Consider the following 18,539-nt stretch of genomic DNA (forward strand, 5'->3'; position numbering starts at 1 on the left):
CTCGGATACTACTGTGATCTACACGGCACGCCGCTGAACGTCGCCGCCGAAGGAACTTAGGAGAGGTCGGTCGTGTACCTCGTTAGGCTCGATCGCGTCGCATCACGGATCCAGGCTCCTCGAAGAGGATCTATGGAGATTGGTCTCGTTGCAGTCGGGCTCGACAGAGGTGTGTACTCTGTGTTACTTAGCCGACCGTTCAGGCTCTCGATGTTCATCTACGCGCTCGCAATTGTGGATGGAAGGTGTGTAGACAGCGAAAGTGACGGAGGGTTAGACTGTAACGCGGCTCGAGCAGAGTCGAGTGTCCAGGGGAGCGTTTCGCGTAGTTTCATAAGAAACAAGAATCGAGTGTTAGAGAATTGAGTGCCTGGGCACGTCGAGCTGGACAGGGCACGCGTGAGGACCCTCCTGACGAGTGGCAAAAACATACATTAGTCAGCTTGTAGAGTATCGTTCACAGCGGTCCAAGTGTGGCTGAAGTGGTCTGTTAGATTCCTTCCATCCATAATATTGGCACTCTGCGTCTGTTGCGTCCCGTCGTCGCGCGGACGACCGCGAGGTTATTGCGCCAAGGGGAGCCGATGAGCCAAAGATTCGCGCAAGGTCGATGAATCGATCGGGCCACAGAGTCGAGAGGTTATTCGGTTGGCGGCGAAGCTCGTTCGGTGATAGGTAGACGTCAGTGAGGCCGATATACGAGCCTTTCACGCGACCAGGAATCTAATAATCAAAGGGCATGTGGCCTCGACGTTGAATAGAGTCATCTGACCTTTTTAGGTCAGAAGGTTCCTTCCTAATGCCGTCGATATCGAGTAGAAGAGAGCGTTGATTTTCTGCTCCGAACGAATAAGCGCCTTGTTATCGAAGGAGCTTGTTCTTCGTTATCGCGGAATGAATATTCGCTGCAAGAACGCCTCGAATACTCGAAGTTTCGGATTCGATGGGACGCGAAGAAACTATTTTATTCTTTATCATGACGGTACTGATTTTTTAAGTAAGTGCTACTTTTAGAAGCATTTTAATCACGTCGAATCAAGCTATGAATGTTTCATTCGACGGTAAATATTGGAGATTTGGCTAATTCGAGTCGATTCGATTTGGTCATAAGTTTTCGCGATCTCTCCCCTCCGGGAAGCACAGATTGCTCAACCATTAAAAATGAATCGAACTCCATCGACTGAAAAGCGTATCAACGATTTATACACGGTCAGACTAATACGTCTAATTTTAGAATCAGTAAAGACACGCTCAGATACTTAACCTTTGGACTTTATCCTCCTCTGGGCATGATTACCTTAATTTATTTCTCTTCCTTTTGAATGAGATATTCGGGGCTCTCTCGGCCCAGTTTTTATAGCTGATTCCGTTTGACACTTCTGTAATAGAAATCTCGTTTTTCTTGGAAATTCGAATATTTATACTCGCTCACGTTTCCGAAAAGGCACGATTGACACAGAAGTCTCAAACAGCATCTTTCTTTGAATTCGTCCATTTTACCCATCATCTAGTATTAGGTTTTAATTAATATCCTCGCGAACAAATACTCACAGAAGTGTTCTATGTTTTATCACTGCCTTTTTTTTTCTTTTTTTAAAATCATTTTTACCTCTGTACACCATACACTGTCCAGCGGCATTTACGATTTATTCGACACCAAACGAACAACGTGGCATTTAAGGCCTCCACTTTGCATTTTGTGTTCCCTTAAGTTTAACCCCTTAAGGCTCACGCTCAGAACATATAACACGAATTTAGTCTACCACGTGATAGGTCTACGTTCAGCTAACACGAGCTGTGCAGTTGACTTCCTGGGACAGTAGGTCGTTTCAGATGGTCACGTGATAACGTTGATAAGAAAAACCGAGCATTAAGGGGTTGATTTTAACCCGTTTACGATTTCTACGCATTTCACACGGACACGATCGAATAGCAACGAGCAACGAGTCGTCTCGCTCGTCGACCGAGGAACGAACGACTCTCTGCCCCGCGAAATTCACTTTGCGATCCAATATCAGCGAGATTGCACGATTCATTTCGCGCTGAAGCCGCTCGGCTGGGGATGATCCCGAGGAGCATCCTCGCGGCGAAACAAAGGCCGAAACATCATCGACGCGCGCGCGAATCTCTGGAGAGGGCAGAGAGAAGAGAGAAGCGAGTCGGGTTGCATCCTCGCGGCGACCCTGGCGCAAAACGAATTCATGCTAATTTTAGGTAGTCGGAACGGATAAGAGGCGTACAAAGCGGAGCGTGTTCTGACGTTGACGGAAAGTCGCGAACACGGAGGCATGTACAACGATCGTAAAAGCAAGGGATTGGGACGACAGGAAGAAAACGATCACGAGGTAGAGAGAAAGAGGAACGATAACAGAGCCAGCAACGACGTAAGACGATTCCATCGAAGGGGTCGCGAGTCGAAGCTCCTGTAGAAAGGAGAAGGCACGGGGTTTATTAAGAAAAATCGTGATACTGAACAGGATATCTTGTGATATGGGATTTAGGCGTATTTGGGGTTCATACTGATGAACATAGATAAAAAAGTATATATATTATATATATATGGGCATGTGTCACTGATTATGAAAATAGTACAAGTCCTTTTCGTTTTAGGTATCATATTGGATACTTTTTCAACGATATTAAGTGATGGGATTTTTTGACTATTGTTCGTAAGACGTCACTGAAAGATTGTGAATTGAAATTTTGAGGTGGTCAGTCTAGACCACTTTCATAATCACTGACACATGCAAAGTGCGTATATATTATATGTTACGTTGTAACGCTAACTAAAGGCGTCAGGATTACGAGAAGCACGTGCGTAGTGAGAAGTAGCCAGCTCTAAGCGCGTTACACACGGAGTGAGAAAGAACGAAACGGTCTCGTGAAACGTTGCACGATATTATTACACAAGCACTCTTGTCTTTCACGGTTCCTTCTTCTTTTCGTCTTCTTCTTTATTTTTCTTCTTTCTCTTCTTCTTCGTTTGTGATTACACGAACCCTCTTTCATTCACGTAGAGCGTACCACCGCTGATTCGCGGCCGTTCACGATTAATTTCGTGAGAGAGACCGAGCAATTTTCGTATGCCGTGCAAAGGCTGATCCGCGCTTCGCCGCGGAGAGGAAGCGAGCAAGTCGATCGATCTTCGTGGTCTCGCGTCCATTAATTTCGCTCGGCGTTCCTTTAGCGTTAAACGTGATCCAAGATCGATCGTTAATACCACTGCCAATAATACAGTACACCCTTCTCCCTCTATGTGTAAGTTCGACCCTCGTAGGTACAGGCGATACCGTATCGCGTTGTCTTATGAGATCTGATACGAAAGAAAAGAGGATTGCACTTGAAATTTTCGCTCACAAAATTCATCCATTCAATTATGACCGCCTGCTAGGAGTAGGGATGCCTGGTTATGGGTTCACTGGATTAACGTGGGGAACTTGGGGATCCTCTTGTAGTATATAATTGAATTCAGAACAAAAACAGTCTTTGTCGATTGTTAGGATCTTTTCTACAAGAACACAGTTTAGTGGTCAGTGTGTTGTTGAATAGAACGAAAGAGTATCTAGAGACAGTATAAAAGGAACAAAAATGAGTTAAGAGAAATTTTACTTAAAGCACAGGTCGCTGTATAAATGGTAGAAACTTTTAGTGAAGTGAGTGTAGCGTGGTACTCAGTGTCGAAAGAAGTTCATAATTAATAGTCGAGCTTAAATTCTGTTTCAAGAAACGCTGCGAAATTTTCGAAAAACCTGTTACCTGCAATTAAGAGTGAACTACGTAATCATAATCGAGGCATCCTGCATTTTGTCGGAGCTCATAAGCCGATTAATTTTATGAGTAGAGGTTGCAAGCGCAGTCTCGTGTTTCTTGCGTCGGACCTCGTGTTTACGAAACCTAGTCCCCCATATTCATCCGACAAAATTTCCGATGAAACGCGCGTACTCCCTAGATAGTAAAGCGCGCGTCGACCGCATATAGACGCGCGCGCTTCACACAAGCGGTGTGTCGTGGCACACTTTGTTTTCACCTGATCGCAAAATAGACACAAAACACACGTACACAATGACAAATAGAAGCACGCGGGTCGCGGCAGGCGTACACCACTCTCCTGTTTATTATTAACAGATATCGCGAGTTTCCTTCGTTCGCTTAATTTATCGATCGCTCACTCACTCACTCACTCACTCACTCATTCACTCACTCATTCACTCACTGCTTTTACTGTGATTAAACGTGTGACAGCACGTTTCACGTTGTCGTTCGTGCAACTTCAGCTCAACACTGTAGTATCTTTGTTACGCGTGTCGTAATGTCCGTCGACTGATCTCGAAGAAGATTGCGCATGAACCTTCGACAAGAATACCTAAGTGTACAGATGTAAGATCATTATCATTTATTTCTTTCTTTTATCGCTTTTTAGTACTCATGCAACGCGTCCCGCCACCAACGAGGTTTAAGTGATAGCTTTAGACTTATAATACACGGGGCAGGATGTGAGCGCGGTTGCTTCGAGGTCGAGGCCCTAACTCTAAGCAAACGAGGGTGTGTCCTAATTGTCTCGAAGAAGGTTCGACCCTTCCTTCAAGCGCTGGAGGGAAAAGGGACAGAAAAGCTCGCAGCACGGTTTTATTCGCTTCTGCTTCGCGCTTGTCTGTTTCCCTCGGTGCCTTTCGCTCACCATCACAGGCCTGTGCAACTTGTCCTGTGCTTCCAAGAGCAAGAGCACTTTTGCTTTTAAGCAGAGCATAGAACATCAGGAGCAAGCCAGATCGCCAGCTATAAAATAGCATGGAATCACCATAGTGTGAGCGCGCTGTCCTTGGAACCCCACTTTGTCTGCATTATCAGGAACGGTTCGATATAGTAACAGAAGATAAGCTTAGCGTAGAAGGAAAACAGACGAACGAGGGGCCCAAACAGTGCTATTCTCCATTATTCACAAATCCCCCACCATGGTAGCAGTACCCTCAGAGGCGTGTCTTGCTCTCGACCACTCTCTGCTCTCGCTAAGAACTGCTCCAAGAAGCGTCAAGTTGCACAGGCCTGCTCACAGCTCCGATCGTTCATAGGGAATAAACCCTGCGATCCTTAGCATCCCGAGTTCGAGTTTCGTTGAAACAGGAGCGTCGCCGAAGCCTTAAAGGACACTGAGACGCGTCTCACCCCTGTGATCGAGACTGGTTCGATACTAGCGACGTTGTACATATTTATAGGCCTGCGCGAGCCGCTGGGACGGTGAATTTTATAAAAGGACCCCGACGACATCAAAGCCTCCCTATTAAAAATAAACCCCGCTGCGGATTTTCACGATATATCTGGCGGAAATGCACGTTAGGGCTCTCCGATACGCAGGCCGCTGGTGTGCGTCCTCTTCGACGCTGGCCACGAGAACGCAGACGTTCGATTGATCGTGGGACGAGGTTTATTCGCGGATAATCGTCGCTCGAAATCGGCCGTCCGATCGGCTCGCGCGGACAGTAGCGAGGAGGCGCGAGGAGGCGCGAGGAGGCGCGAGGAGGCGCGACTAGGCGCGTAGGTGGACGACGACATACCGAAACCTACTTGGAGCGATTTGCAACGAACAGGAGTGGATGGGGACAGAGAATTCGCGTGGCTGCAGAGCTGCGCCGAGTCTCTGCAGGTCGAGGAAAGGGAAACCGCGACGTGCATCGATCAGGAGCGGTTATTCTCTTCGATTATTTAACCCGTTTGCAACGACTGTCACGGGCTGGCTCTGGTACGGAGAAGGATAGAAGTATACTGGAACCAATAAGGCTTTGACGTACCAGTAGGTCAACTGTTGCGGAAGGGTTCATTTGGCGTTGCTAAGGTGGGATATGACAGATCCTAACTCTTTGGCTTTACATATCTGTATTGATAACGATACTGCATAGTGTGAGCCGAAAGTAATGGTATTGTTGCGAGCTACAGTTTACGGCCCAGGATAATTACGACACACGCTATGCGCACAACGATTGCTTATTTACGGTTTATATGTACAGAAGGATACAATGACAGATGGCGCAGACCACCGTAGCATCTGTCAACGACTGACTCAGGACTGACGGCTCAGATCGATACTTCTGGATTCTCTTCTCAGGTGTTTCCTGCGAGCACCAGTTGGCAGTGGAGATCTACTCGGCGCTCGTAACAGTATTAAGACTGAGTTCTAATCTCCAATCCTTGGAGTGTTTTGGATGGATATTTGCATTTAGGTGAAAACTAGTGACTGTCGCAGTGTACGTTAAGCATTGAAATTTCAGCGCTCGAAGGGTTGATGAAAAAGGGATTTGTCGCATACCACCTTGGCTTTGACACGTCGAAAGTCCACCTTTTGCGATCATGGGTTAAATATGCTGTGAAATATAGTGAGGAACGCACGTGTGACGCGGTGGCATCCTTCATGCTGATAAATATACATTTATGTAGTATATGTATAATGTATATTACGCGTTGCACATGTTGCATTATCGGTGTATTTTAATATGCATATTAGATGGTCGAAGAGAGTTCGATTTGGAGAACGAGATTGAAAGGAGATTTTGCTTGCTCCTTGTATGTTAATCGTGATACGTAGATTCATTTAGAAATATTTTACTCGAAATAATTGAGGGATTATATGTGCAAGAATTTTATTATTTCTCTCGTATTTGGAAATGTACAATTTTTCTTTTTTAGAATTTTATTCGATTTTAGTACGTGTTTAATTTATTTAGTTCCTTATCATCTTGAAATGCTTGCCAGGATTTATTATCAATCACGTAGATGAAAGTGCAATATTTACTCAAGGTAACTGCAAGAGCATTAATATCACTAAATTGCAACTCCTTTTTCATTTACTCAAAATCACGTCGTTTCATTTCCCTCTCAAGAAATCCTCTAATTATTTCGCTACACGTACCAACAACCACGTTTCATAGCTAATGAACAAGAAAAATGATAGGGGGGAGAGGTGGGAGAGAAAGACGAAGGAAGGACTGAGAAATCGTACTTTTTCAATATCTATATTTATGTATATTTGTAATTCGCGTTTGTACAGGTAATTAAGGGGTTCGTAATTAATCTCTGGAGACGCAGATTTATTGAGCAGATCGGCGTGCCGCGGTGGCTCCAAGTTCGTTGAACGCGACCGCCTCGTTCCGTGACCTTCCCTCTTCCCGGTCCCCCCGCTCTCTTTCTCTCTCTTCGTTTCTCCTTCGCTTCAATCATCGTCCGAAAGTTAAACACGAACAGTGAACGTCGTTTGGTCGGGTGTTGCCCGATTTCTGGCTCGTCCTCAACCTTCGATCGTTCCGTTTCCTCTTGGATCGTTGCACGTCGCGAATCACGCTCTTAGTAATGAAGAAAACTGTCGTTCGCATCGCGCTCGAAATATGCTGGGGATCGAGGTGAGACGATAAATGATAAATAATATTCGTTAAGCCTGTAGTGGTAATTAAGTGATACTAAGTAAGGACCGAGGATAGCTGTGATTCGGAGCAGTTGAGTTTTCACCTGATTCTATCGTAAGAATAGTCGTTTATTGGCTCACCTGTTGCTACCTATTGACGACCAGTATGGAAATTGAATTTCCTAAAAGTTGTTTTAGTGTTCACTGAAAGATCGAGTGGCGATTATAGAAACTTTGGAAGCGCTGAGTGCAAACCGTGTTGGTGGAGACACAGTTGAAGCATGCTACTCCTCAGGTGCTAAATTCACCTGCTCTGAAACGTACGCGCAAACGGCTGAGGTGAACGAAAACGAAACGAATTAGACGGCGAAGAAGAAAGAAGATCCTCGGGAGTGAACGAAAGCAAAAGTCAGGCTGTCGTAAAACGAACCATTTCATTCTTCTATCCCTTTGTTATCGGCAGCGACGGGAACCTTAATTTTTCGACACGTATGTACAGTATTGTCTCGTTATAAGCTCGCTGCTGTATGCACTATATCTTGAAATTATTTAGAGGAAACGAGTTTTCTTGTACATTATCACATCGTTAGGAAGACCCTAATGGACTACCAGTATATAAATAAAAGTAAACTCGTCAGTGAGTGGTGAGTCTATAGCGAGGAAACACTGTATTTATTCCTCCCTCTCCGCGCCTCTCTTCCGGAGGGGACGACCAGTTGATCGCGCACCGTACCGTATCGCGATTTTATTTCACCTCCGTCGAACCGTGCGTTTTTATCTGCCCACGTGAAACGTGCTCAGCCGCGTGCATTCTATCGTCGAGCGTGATACGCGTCGAGTGTTTGTTAAAAACATACAGAATCGAAATACTGGGAATTGTTTAAGATCGCGACGAAACTGGCACAGAGAGATGAAACTTGTACAGATTATTCAAGTAATTTTAGAGAACTTGACCAATGTGAACCTGTCGTTCACTTGACTCGAAATGTCTTTTCAAGCTTCAAGTGAAATTGAGGTGTTCAACTTTACCTTGTCTTGAAATACACATTGATCGATACATACTACCGCGCTTGAATTCAAGTAACTTGACTTCAAGCTACTTGAATTGAAGTATATAACTTGACTAATCTGAACGAGCCTATAGAGCAGCACCACTAAACCATCGAACCACGAAAAAGCTTTCCATGCTCCCGTAAACAAACGCGATGAATTTCGCTGCAGGCCGCTCTGTCGACCTTTCACCCCTGCGCTCGTAAATGAAATCGATACGGTTCGCGATCCAGGTTGATACACCCGGGAACGATCGTGTGTCTCGGCTGGATGGAACACGTGGCACGCGAGCACGAGACCGATCGTTGTGCAAACAAGGATTCTGTTGGGAGGAAATGAGAGAGAAGAGGAGAGGAGAGAGAGGAGAAGGTAGAAAAGAAGCACGCTGCCGTTAGAATTTCGTAACCGCTCATCACGTTTGTACGATGAAACTGGAGTCCTGTAAAAAGTATGTATTCACCTTCGTCCACACCCATACACACATACACAGCATGCATGCGCGACTGTGCATACGTATTTGCCTGTGGATGTTACGTGCGATTCGTCTCGCGTACATCGCTGCACGCACTTGTTCTACCGTCTTCAGGAAGCGGTGTCCGTTCGTTCCACGGTAATACGTTTCTCTTCGGTGTAATATCGTTCGTTTTAGTCGACCTGCCCGCTTCTAAGGCCTTTTCTATGTTTTCTAATAACGCGACGCGCGCGTTCCCGTGCTCGAACACGCCGCTGTAACATGTAGAATAGGAGAGTGTATGAGAGAGTGTGAGAGAATGAGAGAGAGAGAGGAACGATAATGTCTTTCACGCGTTAAGATACTTTAGCCACCCTACCACTCCTACATCGTCATTCTTCACTCATGAAACTGTATTATAATAGTTACTCCATTTGCATCGCGAGTTTCGTGTCCATGCGTTGCGTCTAATTTTAATCGACCTTTAAACGATATACGCGTGTGTCTATGCGAACGTCTGTATTCGATCGTGTACCTCGATTTGTATATATACGTAATATGAGAAAAGATAAAAAAAAAACAATGAATTGACCTCTCCCCGAGGGAGAGACCGTTTTAAAAGCGAATCGAATGGGTTCAGTGACTTTTTCGTACCCCCTGACACGCACGTTCACTGATACGTCTCTTTTTTTTGTTTTTCCCCGTCTTTTTTCTTTTTATTTTTTTTTTTTTTTTTCGTTTTTGCAAATCAGTTGCAGCGGCAACTCCAGACCTCTGATCGACGGGGTTCTCTTCTTTTTATTCTATCGAGAGACGCATAAAAGTTCCGCAGATCGTTCGGAAGTATGCGCCGCGCGGCATCACTTTCTCCTTTGGTATACATATGTGTATATATATGTCGCACGTGTATTTCAAAAGTGACAGAACTCGGAATACTCGATCTTCGAGTCATGAATCGGACTGGTAAATACACCCCCATTCCTTACAAAAATTTTACTAGTTAAAAACTTCAAAGTTGTAGAGTTTATTCGTGGAAATCTTAAAATATAAATTACAGATTATTTAAATAGTGAGAAGAAAATCATCTAAGGCAATATTATTTGTTTAATAATAAACTTCCATCTAAGCTCATAAATAATTTTTTGCTTTCCCTAGAGAACATCCCCTTTTTTGGGTCGTGTCACTTCTGAAATATGTACATACGCGATATGATTTATATATGTACGTATACGTATATATATTTATATATATAGAAGATGATTTACGCGCTAAGTTTGTTAGGGTTAAAACGTGGTTTTCTTAAGGCGACAATGCAAATGTTTGATCTCTTTAATCGTACATTACATCACTATGGAATAATACGTAATTATAATAATTGTATGCGAGGAGAGTCATATGCTCGCCGTGTTGCGTCCAGCACGTGTTTCCTTGCTCGTAATGCAACCCTTTCGTCGTGCTCGCGAGCTCCTTCGAGGACGAACGTAAAGGGGAAGGAAAGAAGGCATCGTTGTTGCGCGTCCCCCTCCGAAAAAAAAATAAGGGGGGGAGGACATCGAGACTTTATACATATATAAATACGTATGAGAAGTATATACGAATGGTATGATTCGAGCGATTTATCCGACGTGTAAAGTTTCACAAACACATACACACAGACAGACACACAGCATCGTTCATTATACATACAGATGGACACACCGTTGTCATTCTTCCCCCTGGCCCGATCCCCTCGAAAGAAAAATCCCACATTGAACCTCCGTAAACACACGAAGCGTAATTGTAACGCGTTCTCGCCACGAGTCACGAAAGCGCGAAACTGATTTTTTAAAGAACTGCTCTGACTTGATTAAGAAACGAAATAAACGCTGCTTGAGACAGTTAAACTAGCAGTTCGCCTTTCTTTTCTCTCGTTTCAGTTCGCTTTGTTTCTGCAACAGAGCCACGTATGCAAGTATAAAAATACGCGAGCATGCACACGAGATGAGACAAAAGCTGAGGCTTTTGCACTCTCTTTGTTTCTTCTTTTTTTTTATATATATGTACAGAGTGTTTCAGAACGAGCGTGAAAAATTTTGGTAGAGTGTTTAAGAGTCATACATTTTACTCTTCACCTTTGTTCTATTCGAGGAAATTCCATTCTCTTTTTCTGAAAAGAGAGAGAATGCTAGTGCATGGCCAATTGAGACACGTCTTCCTGAGACCAATTTTTTCGTGAAACAATTTATACAGTAAGGTCTTCCGTATCTAAATTAATAGAGAGACAAAAAGTGTTCAGATATGGAAATGTTTGGATAATATTTGAATAATATAGATTTGGATATGGGAAGCTCTACTATACTTTTATTTCGTTAAAGTTACGAGTAATATTAAATTTAAAAAAAAAAAAGAAGAAAAATCTATTTTATACGAAACAAAATTTCATAGCTGCATACAACCATTTAACGTGCCATACCCTTCCATCGAATCACTCTGTACATATTTATTTTAAAGCTTGGCCGTAAATTCCCCGAAACACTTGTTTTTAGTGAACGCAGATCGACGGAAATGAATTGGGCGAATTTTATGAAGCGCTCGTTTCAGCTCCTGAATGAATAAAAAACGAGGAAGAGAGAGATAGAAATGGAGGCAACATTGAAGGTTTTGTGACATCTGGAGAGACGAGCGCCGACTCGGGCCTGCTGCCAAAGAATTAAATCTCGGTAGGTACGTCATTGACAGAAATTTCCGGCTGAAAATCGGTGGCAGGCAGGCCAGAGATCACGGAACATCGAAGGCCATCGTCGAGCTCCTCTTTTCTGCTTGGAGCTCGTTCGAGTGGACGTTGCATCGCATCGATCAGAAACGAGACCGCGTAGAACAAGTGACTCTCGACTTCGATGTAAAGGACAGATAAACTTGTTTGCTTTAGGATTATGCATTCGAACGGTCTCCAATAGCTCGATAGGACCGCGAGCCGACGAAGGATCCTCCAGCACGAATAGCCTCAGCGATTCATCGCCACTGCCCGCCTGAATCCCATCTCCTTCCGGTTCCCTTCTCATCCAGGCTAAGATAGACTTCCACCGAGCTGATTCTCTCATCCCCTTTTCGAGCGCAAACAGCGGAATAATAATCGTCGCGCCTGACGCGAATGAACAGCGACTGCCCGAGGTAAACACGGACAATCGGAACTAATAACAGGTATGGTTTGTCTTCCTTATTAATCTATCGATTCTGGGGCAATATCTCGCGTTCAAACTGTCCTCTATAAAATACACTGTTAATCCATCAGGATTAAACTGGTTATCTACTTTGCCTTGGACATTCAATCTTTAGCTTAAGCGGTGTCTTTTATGGTAGTTAAAAATGAGAGATAAAGATTGAATTTTTTTAATGAGCAACTAGATCAAGATGGTTGAATGAATCTTTGTAGTGTTAATTGATAGAGGTCTGAGTTATTCAGGTTCCATTCTATTGAATTTATTTCTTCAGTATTGTTTCTAGCTTTTGATCAAATTAAATCGGTGAGTTGGAATGGACTTAATATACTTTAGCTTCGAAGCCAGGCATGTAAAATGCATAGAACTACACGTCGAAATTAAACATCCCAAGATGTGATTTTCGGACTTGTACTGTTCTTCAACTCGCAGATTTAATTATTGTAGTTGACTCAGGTGCTCCTTTTCGAGTGTACCTCCGCGTATAAAAGCCGCGCAATCCGCAGGATCACTCAATACTTGATTGCAAGTCGCGATAGGAAGTTCCAGATAGTTGATCCATTATTTCGACGTTCGTCATCGATGAGCACGCATTGTAATTTAATGACGCTGCGCTGCTATCAGATTGCGAATCGATCCGATTCTTCGGGATAGATTCGAGGATTAATTAATCATAGTAACGGCGGTCCCGTTTCCTGTTACTTGACTATATGTATGTACGCAGCCGCCCTGGTACAGTTGCCGGTAAACGAGTCGTTAATCATTGACACTCGACATGGGAGGAATAGTCGAGTATCGATTTTCGCGTCCGCCTAAATGTGTCACACTTATCTCGCGTATTTTCAGCCGGATTAGAGCGTTTCAATTTGGACCGAGCCGTGTTAAAACAAAGGGTTCGCCGGTCGTTTCCCAGCTGCCGAGGGAAATCTGGGGGAAATCCAGCACCCGGAATCGGATTGCAATTATCTGACATTGACTGCCTTTCCGGGTCGCATTTATTTTTAATCCAACGACGGTGCACACGGTTTGTGACGCTGACGTTGGGCTGACTGGCCCTGGATGATTCGCTATGTACTCTGACCAATCACCAGCACGAGTTGATTCAGAGTTAGAGGTCAAAGTAAGCTTGGAAATAGTAAGGAAAAAGGACTGTATAGAATCTCTCAAAAAAATGGTGCCTGAAAAAAACTTATTACCCTTTCTTTATTGTCCTCTATCTCCCTTCGAAGAAATAAGGTAGTTTGCGTCTGACTAAAACCTCCTCAACCCACTGCACTGTAAATAGTCGTGCCTCCACCACTGGCAATGGCTGCTTATAGATTTCTGTCATCTGTTCGATGATTCGTATGCCTGAGATCACCACGCGTACATTTCGATTGCAAGGTTACTCGTTCTGATGCGCGCATCTAGTGCGATGCCAAATATACGGTTTCCGGTCAAGTCGTAAAAGTAGATGCAAATGTTGTTTTATGATATTTACATTCAATTCTTTTTTATGTTGGGTCAAGGATCAAGGATCAGTATGGATCGAAAGAACATCCTTTACTTCTCAGCATTTAGAATATAAATTCTGCACGTTGTACTTGGTACTATGAAATTATTTAACTTCATTTATTACTACTAACGGGGAATTTATATGTAATTGAAGACCTTATTGTCTTCTGTCTAAAAATTTGAAAATCTGACTGTTAAAAATTTGAAATTTTGAAATTCAAAAATTTGACCGTTACAAATTTGAAAATTACAAATATTTTAAAAATTCAAAAATTTGAAATTTCAACCGTTAAAAATTTGAAAATTTGACCGTTAAAAATTTGAAAATTTGACCGTTAAAAATTAGAAATTTTTAAATTCAAAAATTTGACCGCTACAAATTTGAAAATTACAAATATTTTAAAAATTCAAAAATTTGAAATTTCAACCGTTAAAAATTTGAAAATTTGACCGTTAAGAATTTGAAATTTTGAAATTCAAAAATTTAGCTGTTACAAATTTGAAAATTACAAATATTTTAAAAATTCAAAAATTTGAAATTTCAACCGTTAAAAATTTGAAAATTTGACCGTTAAAACTTTAAAATATTCAACAATTATACCGTTGAAAATTTGAAAATTTTTAAAAATTCAAAAACTTGAGATGCTGTACAATAATTGTACTTCCACTTTGTACATTGCCATCTAAATTGCATGTCCTTCGACTTACATTTCATTGAATTATAAGTACAGTTACTGATGTTACTATTAATAGTATGTAAATGACGATTAGCCAATAAGTAGATACGTAAATGTGTGGATCAAGGGAATAGACACCTCCCCAAATGCCCCATCCTCGCGTAGATCTAATGTTAACACAAATAACTGCTTATCCGCGCGAATTTCTCGCAGCTGTTCGAACAATGATCCCACGAACTGTTTCGATGTTCGCCAGAGGACAAACCGGTCTTCAAGGGTCGAACGAGGAGATCGAACCTGTGTCACTGTTCCTGTCTTGATACCGACCACTTATTTTCGGTCCGTATAAACTCAATGGCAAAAGTTACTGGCCAGTTGCCAGCCACGCTCCAGCAGCACGTTGTCTTTTTACAACCCCCCCAGTATCATCTATGTACAAAACACAGGACGTTTCCGTGCCTTTCACAGGGGATTCCTCGTCGAGTGGAAGAAGAATCGTTTGCATGTGAGATCGGTGTCTCTTGTTTATGCAAATTACTGATAAATTTCTTTTATTTTCGGAAGATGCCAAAGCTTGGAGGTAATCGACGTACATTGGATACGTTTTAAGTATTTCTTAGGCCCTATGCAATTAGCATAAGTTACATTTTTGTTACAATTATTCATGTTTTTCTGAAGGGAATTCAAAGAAATGATTTAAACTCAAAAGTGTAGAACTGGCACGAAGAATATTTATTATTTTGCTTATTTTACTTTGTTTAGCTTTAGTTAAATAGTTGCTTAGAATAAGATGATACTAAACTTTTACGTTACATAGTGGAGAGTTTAGTGATATTTGAAATTTGTAGTAAAGTCGCGCCATGTATGGTGGCGCTCAGATCGATTTTCGAGTCTTGTTACTAAATATTCTATGCCGGAAAAAGAAATTTTATTCGTAGATTAAGAGGATATACATGGAAATCATTGGAAACATAATAAAGCGTTTCGATGAGATTAAAAAAAAGTATCGTTGGTTTTAACAAATTGTATTTCATAATAGAAAATTCGTAGATTATTCATTCATATTTAATAACTCTTTATGGTCATTCTAATTAGCGTTTTAGTTTCTACTGGTGATGTTGTAAAGCCACCATGATGTTCTGTTGTTTACGCTCATTACGAATAGAGTACGCGCGCTAGAATGCATCCATTTCATATGCTACGAAGTGGAAATTCAAATTTGAATTTAATTGTACGGTTGACTCGGAATAATTTTCATATATTATAAAATATGTAGATTTTAATTACGATGCGTGTTGGTTACTGTGCGTGCAGTAGTTTATGAACACTTAGTAAATTCAAATCGTAAGTCGAATGCGTACGTTATAAAGTACGTTTGCCCATAACAATGTGATGTATAATCATTTCTTCTTAATCAAAGTTCTACAGTCGAATCGATAGAATATTCGTCTGTATACAGTGTATAGTTTATATAATGTAAATATATAGAAATGATCACTGTTTTATTTTTGCCGATTTCTTATTCGATTGCAATTGAGGGGAGTGCGGTATTAAAGGAATTAGGAGAAAAGCAATATCAAATGATTAAAGGTACCACTTAATTTCTTTTTCAAAATGATTATAATTGTTTATTTTTCGTAAAAATTTGTACACATATGTTTACTGTCTTTATACTTGTAGCAAAATCATCTCTTTCTCAACATGGTGCCTGTTGGCAAGATGCTTTGAAATCTTTGAAAATTAGCTGCAATAGTTTAAATGACCAAGAGCATTCCCTTCTCGCTCTGAAATTAACACATTGTTTTCTAGAAGATTCAGGACACAAAACTTATGATTGTCATCTCAGTAATTCAGAAACCCAACGCAGGTGAACACTTTGCTTTACGAGTAATTTTACTTAATAACATCATAATATGTTCTTCAATTTTGTAGAAATTGCATCAACAATATGTCAGACAGAGCATTTAATGTATATAATGAATTTTATATACACGCTGCACATATGTGTTTTTATCTAAATTATGAAGCATGGCAGGCAGAAACTGATAATACTATTAAACAGTAAGTTTACTGGTTATTAAATTTGTTGAAGAAATACTTTCAGTCTTGATCCTTTATTACAGATTATTCAAAGTTTCTTCTCTAATGAAGGAACAGCTACTAGAAGCTTCAGAAATGCAAGGAACCATGCTTGAAAGTCAAAGAGAAAGTCTTAAAATGCAAAATGAGCTTCTAGATCATGGAAAGGAACTTGGTACTGTGTTAAAATCTTCATCTGAGAGCGTTAATAATATGGTGAAAGATTTTAAGTAGGTTTCATAAGACTTCTATAGATGTAGCATTATTGTACAGTATTTTTTACTACTAATTATTACAGGGAGACTGCAAAAGATCAGAAAGAATTATTGTTTGAAATTTTTTCATACTTACGTACATTTCAAAACTGGATTATTGGTGAAGTGTCATGGTTTCAAACTGTTATATATTATACAGTTAGTTGTATTTTGTGTGCATTGTTTAGTTCTTCTAAAAGAACTATGGATGCCAGAATCACACTTTTCATTATCTTAAGTTTGAATGTTATCATAGAACGAATGTTAGTTCAGTATTACCATAATTCTATGCCACATTCCAATGATTATAAGGTATTATAAAATTAGTACTATGAAAGGAACATTAATTTTCAATGATTCAAATATAAATAAACGAATTATTTTCAACTTAGGAGCACTTAATAAGCACAACATGGATGTACAGAAAAATTGCTCTTACTTTATGTGCTGTTATATTACTGTCTACATACTACTATTATAAAGATGAACAAGTGGAAAACTATAAAGTATTAAAACGTATTGAACACCAACTAAACACTATACAAGAAATTACAAGCATTTGTAACAGTGATTATCCATTTCGTACGTATATTTAATCATTTATAACTTGTTGTTTATGTCATAAAAAATTATAATTGCTTTCTTTCTGTGTGCACAGGTTACCCTACTCGGTTAGCTCTAAAGCGCTTGAAGTCACAGACAATCAAACAAAGTGACACAGAAAATTCTTCGTAACTAATCACATTGTAATATACTTTACTAATGCATTTTAATACCTAATTTCTGAATATATTATATACTTAAAAAAATTTTGTAAAAGACTGACAATGTACTGATAATTAGAAATGATACAAAAGTATTTTACTGTAATGAGTATATTTTACATACAATTGACTTATAAAGTATAAATATTAAAATTACTAAACAGTAGGATATTTACGTAATAAGTAATTAATTTGTGAGTCAGTAAAATGTACAGTCTCAGGTGTAGGAACTCCTACCTGCTGTAATTGTTTTTGAGTTTTCTTAAAAGATTCATAGTTTTTGACACATGTTTGAAACTGATGAATCTCCTTGTTACATAGATTATTTTGAAACTCATTATTCTTTAGACAAGCAAATACTAGTGACATTTCATACAAACATGTATTTTCTGAAAAAAGAAATATTGAAACATTTCATTTAAAAAAATGGCTGTAAAACACTATGTATGAAATTTACCTTTTCTATTCTTAGATAATCCAGAAACTTTATTTTGTAATTTAAGTGGATACCATTGCTGAAATGGTACAGTCTTTGGATTCTGAGGTGCTCTAGCATTTTTTGTAACAGGTACTGTCAGCCGCATTTTCTATGGAAAAATAATATTTCAGCATTACAAATTTGAGGTTAGAAACGAGAGAACTAGAGATCCGTATCAATGAAAATGTGATTAATGATACAATATTATGAATTATAAAGTGAAACTCGAAAGGTCACTCGTAAAATATTCTTTAATCAATTACTTCACCTACTTTGCAATGTATCTTCGTCAGTACCAGTACTTATTCCAAAGGAAACATTCCAAATATCCTACGTAACAGATGGCGACACCATTATCAACACACACATATATAGATTGAGTAGTTTAAAGATTCTACGAATACTAGAATACCTAACATACAATATCTTTATACTTGAAGCCTGTGACTCCTAAAACACCAAATATTTCAGAACTAAAGAATTGTATTATTCTAAGATGGGTAAATCAGGCTGTCTAATATTAATGGCATACTTTTTATTTAAACAGATGCAACTCACATTTATGACATATAATTTTAAAAACTTATACTTGTGTATACGAACTTCTTCTGTTTAGAATTTAGACTCTTCAGCATACATTCTACTATCATGTTCTATTAGATAATTACGTCAGTATTTATAATAGACGAGTATAAAAGGGAAAGT

General features: G+C 40.3%; 2 protein-coding genes and 1 long non-coding RNA gene across 5 annotated transcripts; 2 read left to right on the forward strand and 1 right to left on the reverse strand.

Annotated features, from left to right (window-relative positions):
• The first annotated feature begins 65 nt into the window (after nucleotides 1-65).
• LOC143180361 (uncharacterized) lies at nucleotides 66-14,873 on the forward strand. 3 transcript variants are annotated; one of them, XR_013002115.1, is made up of 3 exons: nucleotides 66-169; nucleotides 11,781-12,071; nucleotides 14,473-14,873. It is a non-coding gene; the product is annotated as an uncharacterized LOC143180361 (long non-coding RNA). The 3 variants fall into 3 exon arrangements; XR_013002116.1 differs by having other exon boundaries at nucleotides 99-169; nucleotides 11,800-12,071; XR_013002114.1 differs by lacking the exon at nucleotides 66-169 and adding an exon at nucleotides 11,162-11,594 and having other exon boundaries at nucleotides 11,800-12,071.
• Nucleotides 14,874-15,896: 1,023 nt separating this feature from the next.
• On the forward strand, nucleotides 15,897-17,451 carry LOC143180339 (uncharacterized). The gene is made up of 6 exons (XM_076380000.1): nucleotides 15,897-16,126; nucleotides 16,192-16,320; nucleotides 16,383-16,568; nucleotides 16,637-16,904; nucleotides 16,985-17,174; nucleotides 17,251-17,451. The coding sequence occupies exons 1-6, from the start codon at nucleotides 15,915-15,917 to the stop codon at nucleotides 17,325-17,327; spliced, it is 1,062 nt and encodes a 353-aa protein (XP_076236115.1). The 5' UTR covers nucleotides 15,897-15,914; the 3' UTR covers nucleotides 17,328-17,451.
• On the reverse strand, nucleotides 17,452-18,193 carry LOC143180338 (small ribosomal subunit protein mS37). Its single transcript, XM_076379999.1, has 3 exons — nucleotides 18,107-18,193; nucleotides 17,814-17,943; nucleotides 17,452-17,745 (listed from the first exon to the last, which is right to left on the reverse strand). The coding sequence occupies exons 2-3, from the start codon at nucleotides 17,938-17,940 to the stop codon at nucleotides 17,513-17,515; spliced, it is 360 nt and encodes a 119-aa protein (XP_076236114.1). The 5' UTR covers nucleotides 17,941-17,943; nucleotides 18,107-18,193; the 3' UTR covers nucleotides 17,452-17,512.
• Nucleotides 18,194-18,539: the final 346 nt, after the last annotated feature.

Source organism: Calliopsis andreniformis, chromosome 6 (genome assembly GCF_051401765.1).
Source record: "Calliopsis andreniformis isolate RMS-2024a chromosome 6, iyCalAndr_principal, whole genome shotgun sequence".
Lineage (NCBI taxonomy): Eukaryota > Metazoa > Arthropoda > Insecta > Hymenoptera > Andrenidae > Calliopsis > Calliopsis andreniformis.